The sequence below is a fragment of the Melozone crissalis genome, unplaced genomic scaffold (genome assembly GCF_028551555.1).
Source record: "Melozone crissalis strain CALT ecotype California unplaced genomic scaffold, PUWL_Pcris_2 ptg000004l_1, whole genome shotgun sequence".
Classification (NCBI taxonomy): domain Eukaryota; kingdom Metazoa; phylum Chordata; class Aves; order Passeriformes; family Passerellidae; genus Melozone; species Melozone crissalis.
The window spans coordinates 39313343-39334566 of NW_026535782.1; the positions used below are offsets into that span (position 1 = coordinate 39313343).

A 21224-nucleotide genomic window follows, 5' to 3' on the forward strand; every position below is an offset into this window, starting at 1 on the left:
CGGGCAGTCCGGCTATAAATAGTGGCATCTGTAAGCCAGGGCTGTAATCGGTGTTTGTGAGCAGCGGAGCGCTGGTCTGGTGCTATGGCGCGTACGAAGCAGACGGCGCGGAAGTCGACGGGCGGCAAGGCGCCCCGCAAGCAGCTGGCCACCAAGGCTGCCCGCAAGAGCGCGCCGGCCACGGGCGGCGTCAAGAAGCCGCACCGCTACCGGCCCGGCACGGTGGCGCTGCGCGAGATCCGGCGCTACCAGAAGTCCACGGAGCTGCTGATCCGCAAGCTGCCCTTCCAGCGCCTGGTGCGCGAGATCGCGCAGGACTTCAAGACCGACCTGCGCTTCCAGAGCTCGGCCGTCATGGCGCTGCAGGAGGCCAGCGAGGCCTACCTGGTGGGGCTCTTCGAGGACACCAACCTGTGCGCCATCCACGCCAAGCGCGTCACCATCATGCCCAAGGACATCCAGCTGGCCCGCCGCATCCGCGGAGAGCGCGCCTGAGTTCCCTGCCGTAACCCCCGCAGACCCAAAGGCTCTTTTAAGAGCCACTACGTGCACAATTGAAGGAGCTGTTGCACTATCTTAAACACGGTTTTAGTAGTTGGGGGAGGAGGGAACCTTCATGATTTGGGGGATGACTATACCAAGAGCCCTGAGCTTTTAATAAAGCTGCTCCATGATCTGCAGACCAGGCTGTTAATGTTCGCTTAATGTTTTATTAGGGTCCAGTAGTAAAATTTTCACTGAGTCCGTGAAATTTTAATCTATTCTAGAGCCAGGATTTTTAATAGCATTGTTTTTAGCACGGGACAACTGCAGTCACAATCATTTATTTAATCGCCCCTCCTCCCTTAAACTTAGGTCGTCAGGCACACTCGCAGGGATGTAAACTCCGTTCTACTTTAGACTCTGCTTACCCCACTTAAACTAACGTATTTTCACATGTTCTTCCTTGCCCGATGTTTGTAAAACACGCGTTACTCTGCAAAGACTCGGGAACGAGTTGTAAATAAACTTGAGAGCCGTATGGGGTTTTATAAAAGAATTTTTTGATATGCAGGAGCTCAGTAAAATGAGACTCAGTAAAGCATAAAAGAAGTCGGGATTATAAAAATCTAACCTTAAAATAAAAAAAGAAAAGAAATTAAGAAACGGCTCGTTTCAAAGCAGTGCTGCAGCCCGTTTATTGTCCATGTAGCAACTCTTAAACTAAGAGCCTTTGGGTCTAAGGCGGCTGCCTCCCTTCTCTGTGGGACAGAGACTGAGGCTTTAAAGAGCTGCCAATTATTTAATTTGAAGAATTTTCTCTCCTTCATTTTGTACCCATTATTTAACTTTTCCATCCAGTAAGATCTGGTTTTTAAAGTTCTACATCTTTCAAGTCCCACTTGAATATCGTCCCTCGGGACCAGTTTTTCATCAGTATTTGCAGTTTTTCCTACATATCTGATACTGAGGTCTTAAACAGAAGCCGTAAAAGAAAAAAATGAAAGAAAATTCAGAAACACCTGTAAGGGGGCAACAGGGACTAACAAAACACTTTAAATGAGTGCTATTTACTTCTGAAGCCGTTAAGAAGCTATTACGTGGAATTTTAGAATAATAAACCTAATTATAAAGTAAGTGCTTAATATTTATAGCATATGTTTCAACAAATTTTATACTTCAGATCGGGAAGACAAATGAAGTGTAGAGGTAAAAAAAATTATTTCCATATAAATTTATAAATTCTTGAAGACACATATGAAGTATATGGCACTTCTTTGTGGTATGGATATGAGAGGGGAGAGACCATGGCTGAAACTCGGGGCGGGGAGGGAACATTTTAACATTTACCATTCACACTTGTCATAGGACTTTGTGTAAAAGCACACAGGTAATGCGGTGGAACAGGGAAGCTCCCTTTAAACCACAAGGAAAATGAAGCAATTAATGTATAACAGGTAAAATAAAGGCTTTTCAGTACATAGCTGGGCTCAGTAGTGAAAAAAAGTTGCAAGCCTAAAAAAACACAAATAAGAGTCTAAATATAATTTGCTTGTATTTCTGGACTATAAAGTTGTATTCAATTTTCGGGGTAAAATGTTAATTACTAAGGAATTTAGAGAAAAGGCTATTAAAAAAAGGCGCAGGAGAAGAAATCAAAGCTCTTTTGTTGAAAAACTGGGTGGCTCTTAAAAGAGCCTTTGGGTTAAGCAGGTTTTAGGCAAGCATTCACTTGGAGCTGGTGTACTTGGTGACGGCCTTGGTGCCCTCGGACACGGCGTGCTTGGCCAGCTCGCCGGGCAGCAGCAGGCGCACGGCCGTCTGGATCTCCCGCGAGGTGATGGTGGAGCGCTTGTTGTAGTGCGCCAGGCGCGAGGCCTCGCCCGCGATGCGCTCGAAGATGTCGTTGACGAAGGAGTTCATGATGCCCATGGCCTTGGACGAGATGCCCGTGTCGGGGTGCACCTGCTTCAGCACCTTGTACACGTAGATGGAGTAGCTCTCCTTGCGGCTCTTCTTGCGCTTCTTGTCGCCCTTCTTCTGCGTCTTGGTCACCGCCTTCTTGGAGCCCTTCTTGGGCGCGGGGGCGGACTTGGCCGGCTCGGGCATTTCGGCAGCAACAGCTCCTCACAACAACAACTCACACAGCGACAGCGCTCAGCAGCGGCGACACCGCCTCGGCAGCCGCCTTTATAGCAGCTCCGCTGACATCGCCGCCTCGCCATTGGCTGTCTGTCGGCTCCGAGCTCGGCGCCGGGATCCGCCATTGGCCAGATTTGGATTCGCTTTTCCATTGGCTGCGGAACGAACTTCTCTCTCGCAGCCAATCGTAGCAGGCGCTGCCGATCCGCCCGGGTTGTATATAAGGCTGGCGGTGAGGCGGGCTCGGAGTTCCGCCGGCTTTCCCGGTTGTGTCGCTGTCGCCGCTGCCGAGTCGCTGCAGGGAAGATGTCGGGTCGCGGGAAGCAGGGCGGCAAGGCGCGGGCCAAGGCCAAGTCGCGCTCGTCGCGGGCCGGGCTGCAGTTCCCCGTGGGCCGCGTGCACCGGCTGCTGCGCAAGGGCAACTACGCGGAGCGCGTGGGCGCGGGCGCGCCGGTGTACCTGGCGGCCGTGCTGGAGTACCTGACGGCCGAGATCCTGGAGCTGGCGGGCAACGCGGCCCGCGACAACAAGAAGACGCGCATCATCCCCCGCCACCTGCAGCTCGCCATCCGCAACGACGAGGAGCTCAACAAGCTGCTGGGCAAGGTGACGATCGCGCAGGGCGGCGTGCTGCCCAACATCCAGGCCGTGCTGCTGCCCAAGAAGACCGACAGCCACAAGGTGAAAGCCAAGTAAATGCTCGGTGAGGCTCATCACCAAACAAAGGCTCTTTTCAGAGCCGCCCACGTTCCTCTTAAAGGGCTAAGTCACTGCATTTTGGTTATTCAGTCAAAGACCGGAACACGTAAGTTGTCTTTTCTTCAAGTCTCTAATTCTGCTTTTCTTGTTTCTGTTTCTTTTAAGAGATTGTCTTAAAGGCGGTTTGTTTTATCTCAAAGAACCCATGTTTTTATCACCGAGATGAATTTCCGTAGTTTATGCCTCCTTAGATTTTCTTGATTGATTTATGTGTTGACTTTTTCAGAGTTTTAACAGTGGGAAGTGTGGGTTTTTTAGTGGTGAAAATATCCCGTGTTCTGGCCAGCCCACTCCGAGTTTGTTGCGCTTTTTTAGTTACGTGTTAGGAAATCTAAATAAAGTCTTAGCAGACTGGATTGTTTTCTTTGCGCGCGGTAAAAGGAGCTGATCTCTGAGCTGATCTCTCGTGTTTCAGATAAAGGAGAGCTGAAACGAAAGCAATTCGCGCAGGAGAAAAAAAAAATAAAAGCCTAGAATAATGTTGGGCAGTCCTGGCAGTGGCTTGAACAAATGGTTTCTCAACAGGACGGGTGTTCCCAGCCTCGGGCCCCTGACTGATCCACCTTTGCTGCCTTTTAACACTCCTGTGTGAGTCCCAGCTGCTTTCCTGGGCAGAATTGTGGAACACCGGGGAATGGTTTCAGGCAGGGAGGTGTTGCCGCTGCTCCCAAGGAGCTCTGATGTGATTTAGTAGTCACTGGGTTACACTGGAAAGAGCGCAATCGCTTTAATTTCGTTATTCTGGCACTGATCACTGGATCCACGCCCTCCTCCCTGTGGTACGGGGAGTTTGAAGCCGGCGCTCGGTTTTGGGAGAAAGCGAGTCGTTCTTGGAAAAGCTGCTGCTCTTACGGCAGGCCACGGTGTTGCTTTAAAGTCAAATCCCTGCTGGGTTCCGATCTCCTCCTGCCTTTGGCGCGGCTGCTCCCGGCCCGTGTTCCCCGTGCCTCCCGCGCCGGCTCTGGGCTGCAGCAGCAGCGGCCGCTCGGCCCCGGCGCCTCCGCCTGTGCTGCAGCTGCGGCACCGCAGCGACGGCGGCGGCCCGGAACGCGGGCACGACTTCGCCATCGCTGTCCTCGGTACGGGGAAAGAGATGCGGCTTGGCACCCGTGACCTGGTGTGTGTGTGTGTGCTCGCTGAATTTCACTTTCCTCAAAGTGAGTCAGTGATGAATTCACCCTCCCACAGGGGAAGGAATTCCCCACTCCCCTCTGTGCCACCTTATTCCTCATAATGCAACAGCCCTGCATATTGAACTGCAGTGAACAACGGGAAAGACTGCTCAGAAAAACCGTGTGTGCATCATCTCGATGTTGTGTGAACACTGGAATAAAATTCGAGTTTGTAGATGGTAGAATTTTCCACACAACAATTTTATAGGTTTCTTTCCATTACAAATGAATGCTCTGATATTAAGAGTACAGTGGGTAGTGGTCAAGAAGGTATATAATTAATAACTATTATTGTAGTATTTCCCTTAAATCTTTCCCTCTAAAGAACGTGCTCGGTTATTTTGTAGTTGTAGTTTCGAGTTACATCCATGGGGAATCAAGCCAGAAATTAAAGATAGGGCTATACGAGGTCTAAATTAGGAAGGGTTGCAGGACCTCGAATGTACATTGTACAGCCAGACACTCTTGTGAAAATGCTTCCTAGATGTGGTTTACCAAAAGCGGGATAAGCGAGCAGAACGCTTTGAAAATTCATGTATTTCCCAGCAGTGAGCACCGGCAGCCCCCTTGGATCGGCGCAGACGGACTTTGAGCACGGCGTGTTTGGGAGCAGCAGAACGGGGCGGAAGGTGTCGATGGAGCATTTCCAGCTCTGCCGGGACAGATGCTCGGGCAGGGCAGCCCCGGCCCCGCCGGTGCCGCATCCCGGCCCTGAGCATCCCCGGCCGTGCCGAGGGAAGGATTCCGTGCGGGCTGGGAACGGGGCGCTCGCTGCGGCTCCCGCAGTGACCGCCTGCCCGCGCCACGAAACACGGGGTCGTGTTCGAATTCGGGCTTGGTTCGGTTCCTGCTTTGTTGTGCCTTTGTGATTCAATCCCAGGAGCTGCATTTGGGGGCGTTAAGGAGGAGAGCTGGGCTGGAGCTGCGCGATCCCGTTCCCGCATAAATACAGCGGGGTGAGTGACAGAGGGGACGCTTCCCGGCAGGAACCCTCATTTCTGCAGCCACAACAAAACCCTTTGGGTTTGCTGGTCAGGCCGTGACAAGCAGGCGTTTTCCTGCTCCCAGCACTGGGGCAGGGACGGGGATTTAAGGACTGATCCGCCCCTGGGAGTGGGGAAATGCAGGGTGGCACGGGATGGGGCAGCACCTCACATTGGGAATGGGGAGCTTTGGGATTAGGAGCTCATCAGCTCGTGCTGCTCTGTGGCTGCCACCAACACCTCGTGTGCAAGAGGCCCTGGGAAGAGAAGGGAGAAGGCAAAGGAAAGGCTGGGATATCTCCTGGAAGGGCAGAGCAGGGCCCTGGAGTTTTACATCCAGAAACAAGGAATTTCCTCATCAGGTTCGCCCCAGCCACCAGTTAGAGGATTTTTTGCTTCACCATTGTCAAGAAAGAAACCTGTAGGGTGAAGAGGAAAAGAAGACATTATTCAGTTTCAGGTAAATGCTGTAAATTAGTCCCATTCTTTTGCAGTTTCCTGGTGTTTCCTCCTGTGCTTTGTACCATGTCATTTTGAGAGGAATAGCAGATTTTTCTTTACAAACGAGCTGTTTGTCTGCTGGTAGATAAAACCAGCACTGGGAGATGAAAGAAAAAATGGGAAGGATTCCACTGATTGATGGATGGTAAAAGATATTTGCTCTTACAAATAGACTCTGGGTTTGCTGGAAAATGAAATTAGACATTGAAAGCCAAAAGAAACAATGGGGAAAAAAACCCCCTAAATTCCATATCAATTCAAGTTAAAAGCGAGGGTTATACATTAAAGGGAAGTATTTCAAGTCTGTACCTCTCAAGTTCCTCAGGACTGGGGAAAGAGAGAAGGGAATTGCAGTCAGGAAATTAGAATAAAAAAGGAGGCTGCATCCTCTAAAAATTTGAGAGATATCAGCGGAATGCCTCGTGGCTTCTCCCTTTATTTGAATAAAGTAAAAGGAATCCTCTGTCTCCTTTTTGGACATAAACCTCTGGTGTTTGTGAATTAATTTTCCTAACACTTTCCTGCACAGAATTGTGAGCTGCTGTGGTAACTCTGAAGTACAGCACACGCACATCCTGTGAGTTTCTGCATGACATGTAAGTGTCAGTTCAGGCTGAAGCTGCAGGAGCTCCAGCTGCCTGTGGAATGTGACCATTTCCCTTCTCCCATGGGGCTGGGAGCAGCGATTTCAAAGCCCCCCCATGCAGAGAGCAGAACAGACTCAGGTAAATTTGGCTTCCAGGGGCAGCTGAGCTGAGCCCAGGCTCGCAGGAGTGCCTGTGGTGCCGTCAGTGCAGCTGCTGATGCTCGAGCACGGGGCAGGCAGCTCTGGGTAAAGGTGGTTTGGTACGGTGAAAGATTGGGCCTGTGCCATTCCTGTGGTGATTTGGGTCTTCTTTTCTGAGTGGAATTACTGAACTCACAAACCTGGCAGTGTCCCGAGAGCACAAGGGGGAAAACCCCCAAAACCTGATCATGTGGAGTGCTCAGAATGTTTATTGTTGAGGGGGCTGCTATTTGCTACAAAAGGAAAAGAGGATGCACACCAGAGATGTGTGCATTTCTTCCCAGCTCTGATACTGCACAAAAGGAAGTCAATCCTTTCATGTATTACAGGTTCAGATTTCAGATGTAACACTGTGCTCTCTTCTTGTTTCAGGAATTATTTCTTCCATTTTCCTACAACCTGTGCAAGTAAAAACATCTACATACAATACAAGCAGGAGTGCAAGTACAAAAAGGTTGTGGATTTTATATGGGATTAAAATTCCCATCCTTTCTGTAACCCTTTTCAATCTGCTTGTTTTCTAGTTTTAAAATGAATTATGCTCATAATTGTTTCCTGATATTTTCAGTGGTAAAAATGAAAGGAGGAACTTTTTAGATTAATACCTTCTATCATTTCTGACAAGGAATGCTTTTGAAAGAAGCATTTTGATAGGTCTGCAGTCAAATAATTAGGTTCCTTGTAAGCATGAAAGAAATGTAACCAAAACCAGCCTTTCCACCTGCACAGCCCCTGGTTCTGTGAGCCCAGCCCAGGGGAAGGAGCTGCCTCTGCTCATTGAGTGCTCCATCCTCCCTCACAGGGCTGGGGGCTGGCAAGGGAGAAGTTCCCAGCTGCATTCCCACCCACTTTCAGCCTCTCCTCCTGTGAGATTTCTGTCTTGGCTGTGCTGCTCTCTGAATGGCACAACCTTAGACCAGGTATGTGCAACCTGAAGTATCAATTTTTTTTTCATTTACCGTCTGACCTGGGCCAGTTTTCATCACTGTCAGAAAACATTACATCAAGGTGTGTGCGAAACCAAATATTTTTCCCTAGCTGCAGTGAATACTTTCTCCAACAACTGTAATTATTTTAAAATGTAATATTTTCTATTTAGAATGGAAATCAAAGCCTCTGGGAAAGTAACATTGCGATGATTTGTCTTGGGTGTCTGGAAATTATATCCTGTGGCCATTAAAGAAAAAAAACAAATTCAGGTTTGAAAGCAGATATTGGTTTACTTCATTACGAAAAATGAAACAAATATTAATAAACCAAAAAAAAACTCAAGAAAAACCCACTTCACCACAACCCTTCAAAAACCACCCAAAACCCCAGGAAGTAGCAAAAAACTTCTACAGACAGTCTGTGATTTGTACTGGTTTTGGTCCACGTGTAAGGCATCTATTTCTCATTTCTGATTCACTGTTCAGTCAGTTCACTAGAGAATACAGATATTTGTTTGCCCAGCTGCTGTATTTCCCTTTTGCAGAAATTAAGGGAGGGTGTTTTCTTTTTTAAACATGATGATTAATACATATAAATTTTACTGCTAGGATGGTCATCTAGAGAGGATACATGTTCTTCCAGAAGTGCCATTTTTATTATTCTAATAAAAATAAAATAGAGGAATTTTTTGTAATTGGTTGTATTGTCCATCAGCGTTCTTTTTTTGCTGGTTATTTACTAAGCTGTAATTTCACTCTGATAATCTGAGATATTAAAAATTGCTGATATAAAAAGAATATTTTTACAAAAATATTTATGTTACAAAGAGTAAACATTCCCCATATTTCAGATGCTGTAAATCAGGAGGTGTTTTGAAGGTAAAAATACAGGGTAGATTAAAAGACAACATGAAGGGCCTGTTTATAGATTACACATTCAAACACTTCCAATATTGAGAATTGCTGGGATTGATGATTTTGCTTTGCACTGGGAGATCAGCAATTGGAGCCCCAGGGCACACGAGGTGATGAGTGTAAACTGTTTATAAAAATGGTGTCACAAAACTGACCAAGCTGAAACTGGCAAGCCAGGAGCAGGATGAAGATGGAGCAAGGAACCAATCCCAGGAATGAGATAACTTCAGAAGGAGTTCAGCCCCGTGACCAAAACCATCAATGAGACACGCGGGGCCCAGCACCAAGAGTTGGATTATTGTATTTGGGCATGGGATGGTGGCACAGACACAATCTGGGCTGCAATCTGCTGCAGGGGCTCCTCTGTGGGGACACCCAGCTCTGTCTGCTCTGCACACTGCGGAAAGGAACTTGTCACTCACTGAGCTGGAAACTCATCTGCAAAAGGAGCCCAGGGCAGGAGAATTGTTGGAGGGGTTTCTGCTTTGTTCCCCCATGGTTTGATGGCAGCAGCCCCAGCTCCCGCAGGGCGCTGCATTTGGGCAGAGCCCTCACTCTGCTGGGGGATCCCACCGGGGTCGGGTCCTTGGGAGTACAAAGGGAACTGCTCTGAAGGAAATGGGAAAGGACAGGAAAGAATGTGAATGATGGAGGAATAAGCTGCCATGTGATTTTATACTCACACTATCTGCATTAGTGCTTTTGAGGGTTCATCTTCTTGTGGCATGGAATTTTTACGATTTGATATTTTTGCTGAGGGTAAATCCTGCTACCTTTACCATTGGTGAAAGGAACAAGTTAAATAAATTTTCCATGGCAGTAGCTCAGGGACTTTGTTCTCAGCACTGTTAGAATAATTAGAGTTGTGCTACAATCAGACCTGATGACAATTGCTTTGTTCACATCATAGCCCCCAATATTGCCTTGTCATTCCTACTGAAATTGAAAGAAGCAATCAGCAGCATTTTGGTTTCTGTTTAGTGAAGAGTTTCCTAGGCCTAGAAACAATTTCACACACTGAAACCATCTATGAAAAAATCCTCAGAATTTCTGTGCTGGCTCCTGATGCAGTGTGCAACGTGGAGCACACAAACACGGGAAAAGGAAAACGAACACTCAGAGCTGGGCAGCCAAAGGCATCCCTGAGCTGCTGCTTCAATCGGGCAGCAGGGCTGTCCCAGGGCAGCTCTGCTCTGAACTGGGCTTTTCACAGGGCTGATTATCTACAGAATGGCCACTGACAAACCCTTCTGGTGGCCATCTCCGACTGTGACAACAGGAGCACTTCTTTGTGCTTTTCTGGTGCTCCAGGAAAGCTTGGAAAAGCCTAGAGTGGAATATACAATGGTTTATTAATCTTTTAGGGTATTAGACATACACAGGAACTCAGAATAAGCAACCTGGGCTTCAGAGTTTGCACTAAAGCCCTTGGAGAGATTGCAAAACCCCATTTCAAGCTGATAAAGAAGAGTTTGGAGAATGCCTCTTCCCACTGGATATCTGAAATCCAGTCTCAGAAGTCCCCATAACCCTTCAAACTGAAATTAGCATTTCTTAGGTAATAGGTGACAGATTTTTGAGAGACCTGGTGCCTGTCTCATTAACTGTCCTACCAAAGAATAGGCAAGTCAGTACTAGAAAGGTCACTTTTGTCGTTCTGTGGTCCCTGTATGAATTACGTTGAGAAGTTCACAATATGTACTTGGGATTCAGGATTATTGAGATCCAGGTAGGAAGTGATAATGGCATTGATCTGCATCCATGGTGGCATGTCATTCCCCAGGGATGAGAGGGAGGGTCTGACAAAGCCTGCGCTTTGAGCCTCATTAGCGGCTGCGTGATGAGACCTGGGAGCTGACAAAGTCAGCCCAGAGTGTCGAGTTTCTTGGTATTTCGTGCTTTTAGAACAATTAGTGACAGATTAATGCAGAAAAGGACAGATAAGTTTAAAAAAAAACAAACAAAAAAAATCTTCCCATTCCCATGTTTTCTTCCTTGAAAGGAGAACCCAAAGCAGTTGTGGGGAGGAGCCGGGCATGTTACTGTAAAAAAAAAAAAGACATGAACAGAAAGATTATAAAGACAAATGGTGAAGATAAAAGAGTTTAGAAAGTGCTTCTGAGTTATGTTGATCAATATCGGGCTATTACAAGAGCTTACCACAGCATAAATTCCTTTGTAGTGCAGCGCGCTGTACTCATCTCTCGCTTCTGTGGCAAAAATAACCGCAAACCCCAAAAACGGCAGAGGCTGAGCACCATCGTGTGGCCGATCGACAACAGCAGTGCTGGGCAGGGATGAGTATCCATGGATAATTTCGATTCCCTCCCGGCTAGAAAAAAACAGTAAGTTCCCTATCCTTCAGTTTAGTACAGACATAACATGGAAACTTGCAACAGTAAGGTGATATTAAAAATTGTGAAAACTATAAATTAATGAAAACATCACCTAAAAAAAAAGGCTGCAAAAAAGAAAAAAAAAACCTAAACCAAAACATGCCCAAAAAACCAAAAAAAAACCCCAAAATAAAAAAAAAAAAAACAAAAAACATAAAAAAAATCCTAAAAAATCCAAACCAGCAGCGTTTTAAAACCGCCCTTAATGACATATTTTAGCTATGGAAAATTCATTAACAGGAAACTGGAGAGAAGTATATTATCAGAACAACTACCTAGTATGCAAAACCCAAAAAACCCTAAAATAGAACCAAACCAAACAATAAGAAATAAAAAAAAAACCCAAGCCTTAAAACACAGACTCCACACTAAGAGAGAATCAAGCGTTCCTTACTTGACTGTTCAGCTCTTTTGTTGAAAAAGTGGGTGGCTCTTAAAAGAGCCTTTGGGTTAAGCAGGTTTTAGGCAAGCATTCACTTGGAGCTGGTGTACTTGGTGACGGCCTTGGTGCCCTCGGACACGGCGTGCTTGGCCAGCTCGCCGGGCAGCAGCAGGCGCACGGCCGTCTGGATCTCCCGCGAGGTGATGGTGGAGCGCTTGTTGTAGTGCGCCAGGCGCGAGGCCTCGCCCGCGATGCGCTCGAAGATGTCGTTGACGAAGGAGTTCATGATGCCCATGGCCTTGGACGAGATGCCCGTGTCGGGGTGCACCTGCTTCAGCACCTTGTACACGTAGATGGAGTAGCTCTCCTTGCGGCTCTTCTTGCGCTTCTTGTCGCCCTTCTTCTGCGTCTTCGTCACCGCCTTCTTGGAGCCCTTCTTGGGCGCGGGGGCGGACTTGGCCGGCTCGGGCATTTCAGCAGCAGCAGCTCCTCACAACAACAACTCACACAGCGACAGCGCTCAGCAGCAGCAACAACGCCTCGGCAGCCGCCTTTATAGCAGCTCCGCCGGCACCGCCGCCTCGCCATTGGCTGTCTGTCGGCTCCGAGCTCGGCGCCGGGATCCGCCATTGGCCAGATTTGGATTCGCTTTTCCATTGGCTACGGAACGAACTTCTCTCTCGCAGCCAATCGTAGCAGGCGCTGCCGATCCGCCCGGGTTGTATATAAGGCTGGCGGTGAGGCGGGCTCGGAGTTCCGCCGGCTTTCCCGGTTGTGTCGCTGTCGCCGCTGCCGAGTCGCTGCAGGGAAGATGTCGGGTCGCGGGAAGCAGGGCGGCAAGGCGCGGGCCAAGGCCAAGTCGCGCTCGTCGCGGGCCGGGCTGCAGTTCCCCGTGGGCCGCGTGCACCGGCTGCTGCGCAAGGGCAACTACGCGGAGCGCGTGGGCGCGGGCGCGCCGGTGTACCTGGCGGCCGTGCTGGAGTACCTGACGGCCGAGATCCTGGAGCTGGCGGGCAACGCGGCCCGCGACAACAAGAAGACGCGCATCATCCCCCGCCACCTGCAGCTCGCCATCCGCAACGACGAGGAGCTCAACAAGCTGCTGGGCAAGGTGACGATCGCGCAGGGCGGCGTGCTGCCCAACATCCAGGCCGTGCTGCTGCCCAAGAAGACCGACAGCCACAAGGCCAAAGCCAAGTGAGCGCTCATCAAAGGCTGCCAAGGTTAACCGAGAAACCTAAAGGCTCTTTTAAGAGCCACCAACTTTCTCAAAAAAGGGCTAAATTGCTTTTAAGCATTGAAAAACTGACCCAAGTGTAACTTATTTTATTAGGCCCCTTCTTTGATCATCCCTCTGTATATGTGTTTAAACAGAAACCCAACCCCCACTTGGCATTGAAATTGCTCTCTAAATGCCAGCAAAATCCCGGAAGTATCACAAAGGCTGTTTTTTTAAAAAAAAATTACACGAATTGGTTCACGCGATTTTGGTCCTTGAAAATATTGAATTTTGCTGCCTATTGGAAGGGGCTTTTCTCTACAGCTGCCAAGTTAACCAACTGCGAACCTAAATTTATAATTTCAGCTCTTTTTAAGAAAATGTGGGTGGCTCTTAAAAGAGCCGTTGGGTTTAAATGTGGAGCAGGACTTCTCCAGCGAAGGACTTACTTTTTCTTCGGTGCTGCCTTCTTTGCCTTAGTCACTTTTGCCTTTGCAGCTTTTGGCTTGGCCACTTTGGGCTTCATCGCTTTCGCCTTAGCCGGGCTCTTGGCTGCTGCCGCCGCTTTTTTGGGCTTGGCAGCCTTTGTTACCTTCTTGGGGCTCTTGGCTGCTTTTTTTGCTGCCGGCTTCTTGGCTTTCTTGGGGCTCTTCGCTGTCACCACCTTCTTGGGCTTCTTAGCGGCGCTGGCGGGCTTCTTAGCCACCGGCTTCTTAGACTTAGCCGCCGAAGCTTTCTTTTTCGGGGCTTTTTCCTTCACTTCACCCGGCTTCTTATTGAGGCGGAAGGAGCCGGAGGCGCCGGTGCCCTTGGTCTGCACCAGGGTGCCCTTGCTGACGAGGCTCTTGAGCCCCAGCTTGATGCGGCTGTTGTTCTTCTCCACATCGTAGCCGCCGGCGGCCAGCGCCTTCTTGAGCGCGGCGAGCGAGAGCCCCTTGCGCTCCTTGGAGGCGGACACGGCCTTGGTGATCAGCTCGGTGACGCTGGGCCCCGCGGGCTTGCGGGCCTTGGAGCCGCTCGCCGCCTTCTTCGGCTTCTTGGCGGCGGCCTTGGCGGCGGGGCCCTTGGCCGGGGCGGCGGGCGCGCTCTCTGCGGCTGGGGCGGGGGCGCTCTCGGCCATGGCGGCGCTGCGAACGCCGCGGCACCGGCGGCGCCTCTTTTTATAGCAGCGCGGCGGGCGCTGATTGGTTTACTCCCGAGCCGGCCCCGCCCCCGCCCCGCCCCCCGGCGCTCCCGCCGCCCGCGCTTTGTTTCTCGCCTCCCAGAAAATTGCTTTTTCCTAAAAAAAACCGGACCGCGGCACCCCCTTTCCTGGCGTTCTTGCTGAGAAGCGAGAGCATTTTTGTCTTGCGACGTTCCTTTCAGGGGGGACTTGAGGTGAGTTTTAGGCGGCTCAGCAATCCCCGAGTTTGGGTATTGCACTCAGAGCTGGAGCGTAAGATTTTTATTTCTCCTTTTGAATTAAAACTTTGCTTCTGGCACCACTGCCTCAGTGACATCGGATACTTGTTGCTGAGAGGGTTTTTCATCGAGGTGCTGCAAAAAGGGTGTGATCCCGAGACGTTATCTTAGCGTAAATTAGCTTTGAATCGATGCAGGTAACACAAGGTGGTCACTCGGCTCTGTGTCTGGGTTATGAGTTGTTTTCCATAACACGACTGCATCTCTTCAAAATAATTAAACCTTTGGACACAGTGCCCTATTTAACTTTAGAAGGACTTGTTAAAAAGTAAAAGAAAGACAATTTTCACCAGAAGCATTAACCTGCAAAGCAGCTCCCTTAAATAATAATCTATCTTTAAAATCCCAGAATACTTATACATATATATATATACATACGTATAGTAGCTTCTCTGTCCCCTGGGTTTTCTGCTCTTTTGCATTATTATTTTAATGAACTGTATTCCCATTTTTATCCAAAACGCTCATGTTCATGATGCACAGTAAATAAACCTATTCATTTGTAAGTTCTTATTTTAAGGTGATGTTTATTTTTTTGCTTGCTTTTGCATTATAATTCAGGAATTTTGTCCGCCAAAATCACCAATTTTACAAAAAGAAAAACAAAATAAAATTAAAATACAACATACATGTCTTCGATATGAAAAATCAGATGTAAAGCTGCAGGCATTTCTGTAACAAAATGATGTAATTCAAGTGATTTAAGCAAATAATTTTCTCCTGACAACTGCTGAGAGAAGCAATAGTGTGGCCTTTTCCAATGTATGACTACTGTGATATGGGATAAATTGTATTTATATAAAAAAGATTTTTCTTGAGATGAGGTGGATAGCAGCAGGATAATCATGCTTGAACATTTGTGGTGCACTGTGGGAACATTGGAAACCCAGGTGATTGATTCAAATGATTGTAAATGCAGTTATTTGGCTTCTTTCCCTTTATCTTTTGATAATAAAATATCATCGACTGTCTTCTAAAGTTCTGATGATGGTGGGGTCAGTTTTATGAACTTGTCAGGGGTGCTTGGTTATCTTGGCTGGGGTGCACTGGAGGACTGTCAGGAGATGTTGTGGCATTTCAGAGAGGCAGCAGAAAAACATCATGTGAGAGAGGATAAAAACGAGATTATGTGCATTTGGTTTTGTCCTGATGTATATTTCACGGTAGTTTCACCTGCTGAACCCACTGTGAATTTTGGCTTGTGAAATACATTGGCACAGAAATTAATCTCTTGGGAAGGATCCACACCACTGGGGGGGAAATTTCTGGGTGATAACTCTGCAGCATACAACTTTCCTTCAAATTCAATCTATTCTAATAACTCAGAGTGGCTAGCTCCTTTATCTTTTCATTATTTTGATCCTTTGCAAAGGATTTTCTTGGGTTTAGGCTAGGCCTCTATCCTACTTCCAAGCACGTGGTATAGCAGCACATTCCTGGAACACTCTATGTGCTTTCCTGAAAGTTACTTCACCTGGCCCTCCAAAATTTTGACCACCTCTGTGGACTTCTAAAATTTTGTTTTTCACAATAATAGACAGTTTTAGGCTAAGCAAAGAAGGAAATGGAAAGAGATCTTGCAAAGGTTTTCAGTTGGAGGAGAGAAGGAGAAATAAGTTTAATTCCTTTAATTAATGGGTGAAGTTAATTAAAAAAAATAATTGCTTTAAATATTATGATGTACTCAGTAAAAACAAAATGACATGTGGCTTCTATTTTCCCCTTAAAATAAACTGTCAAGCTCACAGACCATTTATTAAATGCCAGTTGGCCCTGGGCTGGTTGGTTGGACGATCAGGAGCAGGGATTTCCTTGATCCTTCTGGTTACAGAACACTTTTTAAATACAGTGGACAAAGATATTTGGAAGTGGTGGAGCAGGAGGAACCTTCCTCCTCCTTCTGAACACAAAAGAAGTAGGACTGGCACCTTCTACAGCAGGTGTGAGGCCCTGGAGGTAGAGGGTCAGACAGGTGATGAGGTGAGCCCTTCTGGGGCACAGGGCCCCCAAAACAGCACCATCTGTGCCCCACATCAAGATCTCTGTTCTGAGGAAAGGAAAAGTGATTTTAATCAGGAACTCCCTTCTGCAGGGAGCCAGGGCCTGATGTGTGGCCAGGCTGGCGCTGACATCTGAGGCACAAAGGGTGACAGGGACTGGGGAACATCAGGCTGTCACTGCTGGGGTTCTGCAGGGCTCCCTCCTCACCCAGTTCTCTTCATCTTCTTCCTTAGCAGCTTGGGTGCAGGGCTCAAGGAATGCTAAGTTTGCCATGACACTAAACTGGGAGGAGCTGCCAACTCCCTCCAGTGCAGAGGCCCTGCAGAGAATCCTTCACAAATTCGAGAAGGGCAATCCTGAACAATATGAAGTTTAACAAGGGCAAGTGCTGGAACCTGCACCTGAGACAGGGAAATCCTGGTTGTGTGTACGGACTGGGAAATGAGGCACTGGAAAGCAGTGCCATGGAAAGGGACCTGAGGGTCCTGGTTGATGGCAAGCTGAACATGAGCCAGCAGTGACCTGGCAGCCAGGAGGGCCAACTCTGTCCTGGGGGGCATCAGGGACAGCAACACCAGCTGGGCAAGGGAGGGGATTGTCCCCTCTGCTCTGTACTGGAGCAGACTCACCTCCAGTGCTGTGTGCAGTCTAGGTACTACAAAAAAAAGGACATGAAGTGATTAGAGAGCATCTGCAGGAGGGCCACAGGCATGGTGAAGGGTCTGGAGGGGAAGCTGTATGAGGAGCAGCTGAGATCACTTGGCCTGTTCAGCTTGTGGGGGAGACTGAGGGGAGACCTCATTGCAGTCTGCAGCTTCCACATGAGGGGAAGTGGAGAGGCAGGTGCTGATCTCTTCACTCCTGTGACCAGTGACAGGACTCAAGGAAATGGCATGGAGCTGAGTCAGGGGAGGTTGAGGTTGGATGTCAGGAAAAAGTTTCTCACCCAGAGGGTGATTGGGCACTGGAACAGCTCCCCAGGGAAGTGGCCACAGCACCAGCCTGACAGAGCTCAAGAAGTGTTTGGACAACACTGTCAGCACATGGTGTGACTCTTGGGGTGTCCTGTGCAGGGCCAGCAGTTGGGCTTTATGGTGCTGATGGATCCTATCCAACTCAGCTTATTCTATAATGCTATGATTCATGAATTTTTTCCAAAGTTCAGTCAAAAATTCAAGAATTCATTTTTCTCCTATTCTGGTATGGATGAGTGCTTTCAGGAAGGTCCTTGCTATGAGCCCATGTGATTTGATGCACTAGAGAATCAGAGTATGATTTGTGTTGGAAGGGTCCTTCCCAGATTTTCTAGACCAACATCATTGTCATGGGCAAGGACACCTCCCACTAGAACAGGTTGCTCAAAGACTTATCCTACATGGCTTGGAAATCTTCCAATGAAGGCATCAGCAACTTCTCTTGTCCCACCACCTTCATAATGAAAAATTTCTTCCTTGGAACCTACTTAAGTCTAACTCCTTTCACTTTTAAAACCTGGCCCCTTGCCCTGCCACTACAGGCCCTGGTGAAAAGTCTTTCTCTGTCTTTCTTATAAATGTTCTTCATATGTCAAAAGGCCACACTGAGGTCTGTGGGATTCACATTCTCTGAGCCTGAGAGAAGCAGAGAAAAGAATAATTGAAACAATTCTTATCTCACTTGCTGCACCTGTGTTTGTGCCACAGTAGAATTGTTTACCCAAAGTGATGGGGTTTTGTTACATTAGCCTGTCAGGGCCAGGCACGTGTGCAGACTGTTGGTCAGCAGACAATCACAAAATTCTGGGCAGTGGAGGGCAGTTGGGTGCTTGTGCAGATTCAGTTTAGATGAAGTGTAATATAGTGTAATATAATATAGAATAATAAAGTATAATAAAGACTAAATACTATTATTCTAATATAATATAGCTTAATATAGTATAATAAAGAAATTTATTAACCTTCTGATATCAATGGAGTCAGATGCATCGTTTCTCCTCATTGTCAGGGTTGCCCTATTTTTCTGATAAAGGTCTGCCCAGAGCCTTGTCTTCTCCAGGCCTAACAACCACTGCTCTCCCAGCCTTTCTTCACGGGAGAAGTGTTTTAGCTCCCTGATCATTACCATGGCCGTCCTGTGGAACTCCTCCAAGTCCTTCTTGTTCTGGGGACCCCAGAGGCAGATGCAGAGCCCCAGGTGAGCTCTCATTAGAGTGGAGTGAATTAAGAGAATCACCTCCCTCAACCTCCTAGCTGTGCTTTCTTTTTTATGCAGCCCAGGGTATCACTGGCTTTCTGAGCACCGAATGCACATTGCCACCTCGTGTCCAAATTTTCATCCACCCTCATCTCTGAGTCTTTCTGTGCAGGGTGCTTGCTATCAGTTCACCCTGCAGTCTGTGCTGGTGCTTGGAATGGTCCTGGCCTGGGTGCAGGGCCGTGCATTTGACATTGTTGAGCTCCATGAGATTCACGTGGGTGCACTCCTGGAGCCTGCCAAGGTCCCTGTGCAGGGTATCCCTTCCCTACAGTGAATCAGTGGCCCCACTGAGCCTGGTGGCACCCATGAACTGGCTGAGGTGCACTCCATCCCACTCTGTTATTGGTGAAAATATTGCACAGCATCTGAATTGCAACTATATCTGCAAATTCCCTGAAGAGCCTGGGATGAACCCCCTTAGGGACCATGGATTTCTGCTTATTCACATTCCTCAGACTGTCTTGAACCTGATATTTTCTTTCAGCAGGGGAGGGACTTTGTTCCCCTGCTCTATGCCTTGATATTGACAGAATAAGGAGATGGGAAAGAGACATTGCCAGTGAAAACTGAGGCAAAAAATTTGTGGGGTGCCTCAGTATTCTCTATGCCAGCAGTCACTAAATCTCCTTTCTTTTCTATTGGGGGGCCCATTTTATTGAGGAGTCCTTTTCTGGCCAGTGTACCTACAGAAGCCCTCGTTATTTTTCACATCCCTTGCTATATTTAGTTACAGATGTACTTTTGGTTTTTTGGTTCCATTCCTACACATCTGGACAGGCCCCAGGCACTCTATATCCTTCCCAGGATATGTGTCCCTGCTCCCACTGCCTGTGCATTTATTCTTGCACTTCACTTTGTCCAGAAGGTCTTTACTCAGCCATATTGGTCTTTTGCCTTCCTAGCCTGCTTTCTTGCATGTGGGAATCAATGCACCTGCTCCATGGGACAAATGTCCTTAAATAAATTTCAGGCTTGATTAACCTTCTCCTTGATCCCTGAGGGCAGTTTTCAAGGAGTTTCCCTATCCCATTTTCTTAAGTAACTGAATGTTTGCTAAATTAAATATCTTGTCTCTGTTCTTTGCCTGGCTCATGTCCCTCAAATCTGTGACAAGTCTGGACTCAGGCAGCAGCCCAGGTTGCAGCTATTCCTGACCTCTTCAATTAACTAATGTTTGTTGGCAAGAGCAGGTGGAGTAATGCTTCTCCTGTGGTTGGACTTTCTTTCACCTGATAAAAATTTATCTTCAAAGTGCTCTAGGAGTCTCCTGGATAGTTATCCAGGCTTTCTGTGCCACGTTTCCAGCAGATGTCAGGTTGGCTGATGTGCCCCAACAGGAGCCTGTGGTTATTATGGCACCTGCAGTTGGAGAAAGAAGTTCATCAGCATCCTCCTTCCTTTGTTTGGGTGGTAAATACTGACAGTGAGGTTTCCTTTTTTGGCTTGGCCTCTAGTTTTGTACCCAGAAGCTCTCAGCTGTTAGTCCTGGTTTTCTAACACAATTCTTTGCAATCCATCCACTTTTTTGTTTTCACATAGAAGACTACCTGCCCCCACCCTTTCCTGACCCTTCTGAACAGTTTGTAGCCATCTATTTTAGCCCTTCAGCCCTTCAATTGATCTCCCTGAGTGAGCTGTGGCTGTGACTGACTCTCAGTGTTTGCTCAGGAGGAAACATGGGGACATCCATCCCACAGGTGCAGCTGGAGGCAGGAGTGCAGCCTGTCTGTGCTAACCCCAAACAGGGTGACCAGGTCACACACAAACCCTGTGGCAGCAATGCCCAACATTACCTTGTTTTTCACCTAGGGCTGCCTAAGTCTGCACAGTAACTTTAGTGTTTTCTGAAACCCTTCCTGATGCTTGTGCTACTTCACATGTGTTGTGCAGATAAATTCATTCTGACTTTTGGGTGCTTCTGGTACAAGAATACCCCCCATAACTAAAATCACAGAGTTACTCACGGCAACTCAAACCTGCCCTTGATGTAATTGCAGACTTTGTATGATTTGAAAGACACCTTTTGTCCATGCATGATGGTTTCTATTTTAAAACTGATTTATCATGGCATTCCAAGCCATAATACATTGTTACATGAGTAAGAAAACTTCATGTCTCAATAGGGAAGAACTTATCATTACATACTGTTCAGTTTACAGCAAAGGACTCCTGCCCATGACAAAAGTTTTTTGTATTCATGGGGATTTAAAGGCCAGATAGAACATCAATCTCTTAAAATAAAAAAATCCATGGATAGAGTTTTGGAAGGCATTAGGCAGGAAATTTAGGTTGGTTTTTTTTTTATTACCTTCTTACAAAAAATACTCAGATTTTTTCAAGTTTTATTTTTTTTCAAAGCAAGAGAAAAATAGTTCCTTGATCATTCCACACCACAAAGTTTTTGATAACTTCTGAGCTCAGTTAAAGGAGAATTTCAGGAATCAGTTCAGACCAATCAATCAATCAATCAATCGGTTGAATTGCTATGATACTTTTTTATTTTTTATGCACATGGTGAGTGGGGCAGGGACTGTGACAGTGACCTGGCACAGCCACACCATCGGGGGTCACTGAGCAAGTCTGCTGGGGTGGGTTGGTGTGAGCTGGAGCCAGGGGAGTCAGAGACCCACAGGCACAACGTGGAAGGTAAAACCTGAGACTGAATGCAGCCCCAAAGTCAAGGGGTTAAAACCAGCAGGTGTGGTGCAGAGTTTCAAGTTTGAGAAAACTTGAAAAACAAATTACCTTAAAATCTGGCAAAGGAAAAGGGAGAAAGAACGTCCAACCAACAAGAAGTATGTTTTCCTTGTGGGAACAGAGTCCTCTTGGATGCAGAAGTGCAAGCAGAACTGCAATGGAAAC

At 47.5% G+C, this 21224-nt stretch overlaps 6 protein-coding genes across 6 annotated transcripts; 3 read left to right on the forward strand and 3 right to left on the reverse strand.

Moving 5' to 3' along the window:
• Nucleotides 1-84: 84 nt before the first annotated feature.
• Nucleotides 85-495, forward strand: LOC128933945 (histone H3). Its single transcript, XM_054271153.1, has one exon. The coding sequence runs from the start codon at nt 85-87 to the stop codon at nt 493-495; it is 411 nt and encodes a 136-aa protein (XP_054127128.1).
• A 1691-nt stretch (nt 496-2186) lies between these two features.
• LOC128933977 (histone H2B 1/2/3/4/6) lies at nt 2187-2592 on the reverse strand. Its single transcript, XM_054271186.1, has one exon. It carries the CDS (start codon nt 2587-2589, stop codon nt 2209-2211), a length of 381 nt encoding a protein of 126 aa, XP_054127161.1. The 5' UTR covers nt 2590-2592; the 3' UTR covers nt 2187-2208.
• A 322-nt stretch (nt 2593-2914) lies between these two features.
• LOC128933955 (histone H2A-IV-like) lies at nt 2915-3368 on the forward strand. Its single transcript, XM_054271164.1, has one exon. It carries the CDS (start codon nt 2929-2931, stop codon nt 3316-3318), a length of 390 nt encoding a protein of 129 aa, XP_054127139.1. The 5' UTR covers nt 2915-2928; the 3' UTR covers nt 3319-3368.
• Nucleotides 3369-11513: 8145 nt separating this feature from the next.
• Nucleotides 11514-11918, reverse strand: LOC128933987 (histone H2B 1/2/3/4/6). The gene has a single exon (XM_054271198.1). It carries the CDS (start codon nt 11916-11918, stop codon nt 11538-11540), a length of 381 nt encoding a protein of 126 aa, XP_054127173.1. The 3' UTR covers nt 11514-11537.
• Nucleotides 11919-12243: 325 nt separating this feature from the next.
• Nucleotides 12244-12647, forward strand: LOC128933966 (histone H2A-IV). The gene has a single exon (XM_054271175.1). It carries the CDS (start codon nt 12258-12260, stop codon nt 12645-12647), a length of 390 nt encoding a protein of 129 aa, XP_054127150.1. The 5' UTR covers nt 12244-12257.
• A 463-nt stretch (nt 12648-13110) lies between these two features.
• Nucleotides 13111-13785, reverse strand: LOC128933925 (histone H1.11L-like). Its single transcript, XM_054271115.1, has one exon. It carries the CDS (start codon nt 13783-13785, stop codon nt 13111-13113), a length of 675 nt encoding a protein of 224 aa, XP_054127090.1.
• Between the last annotated feature and the right edge of the window lie 7439 nt (nt 13786-21224).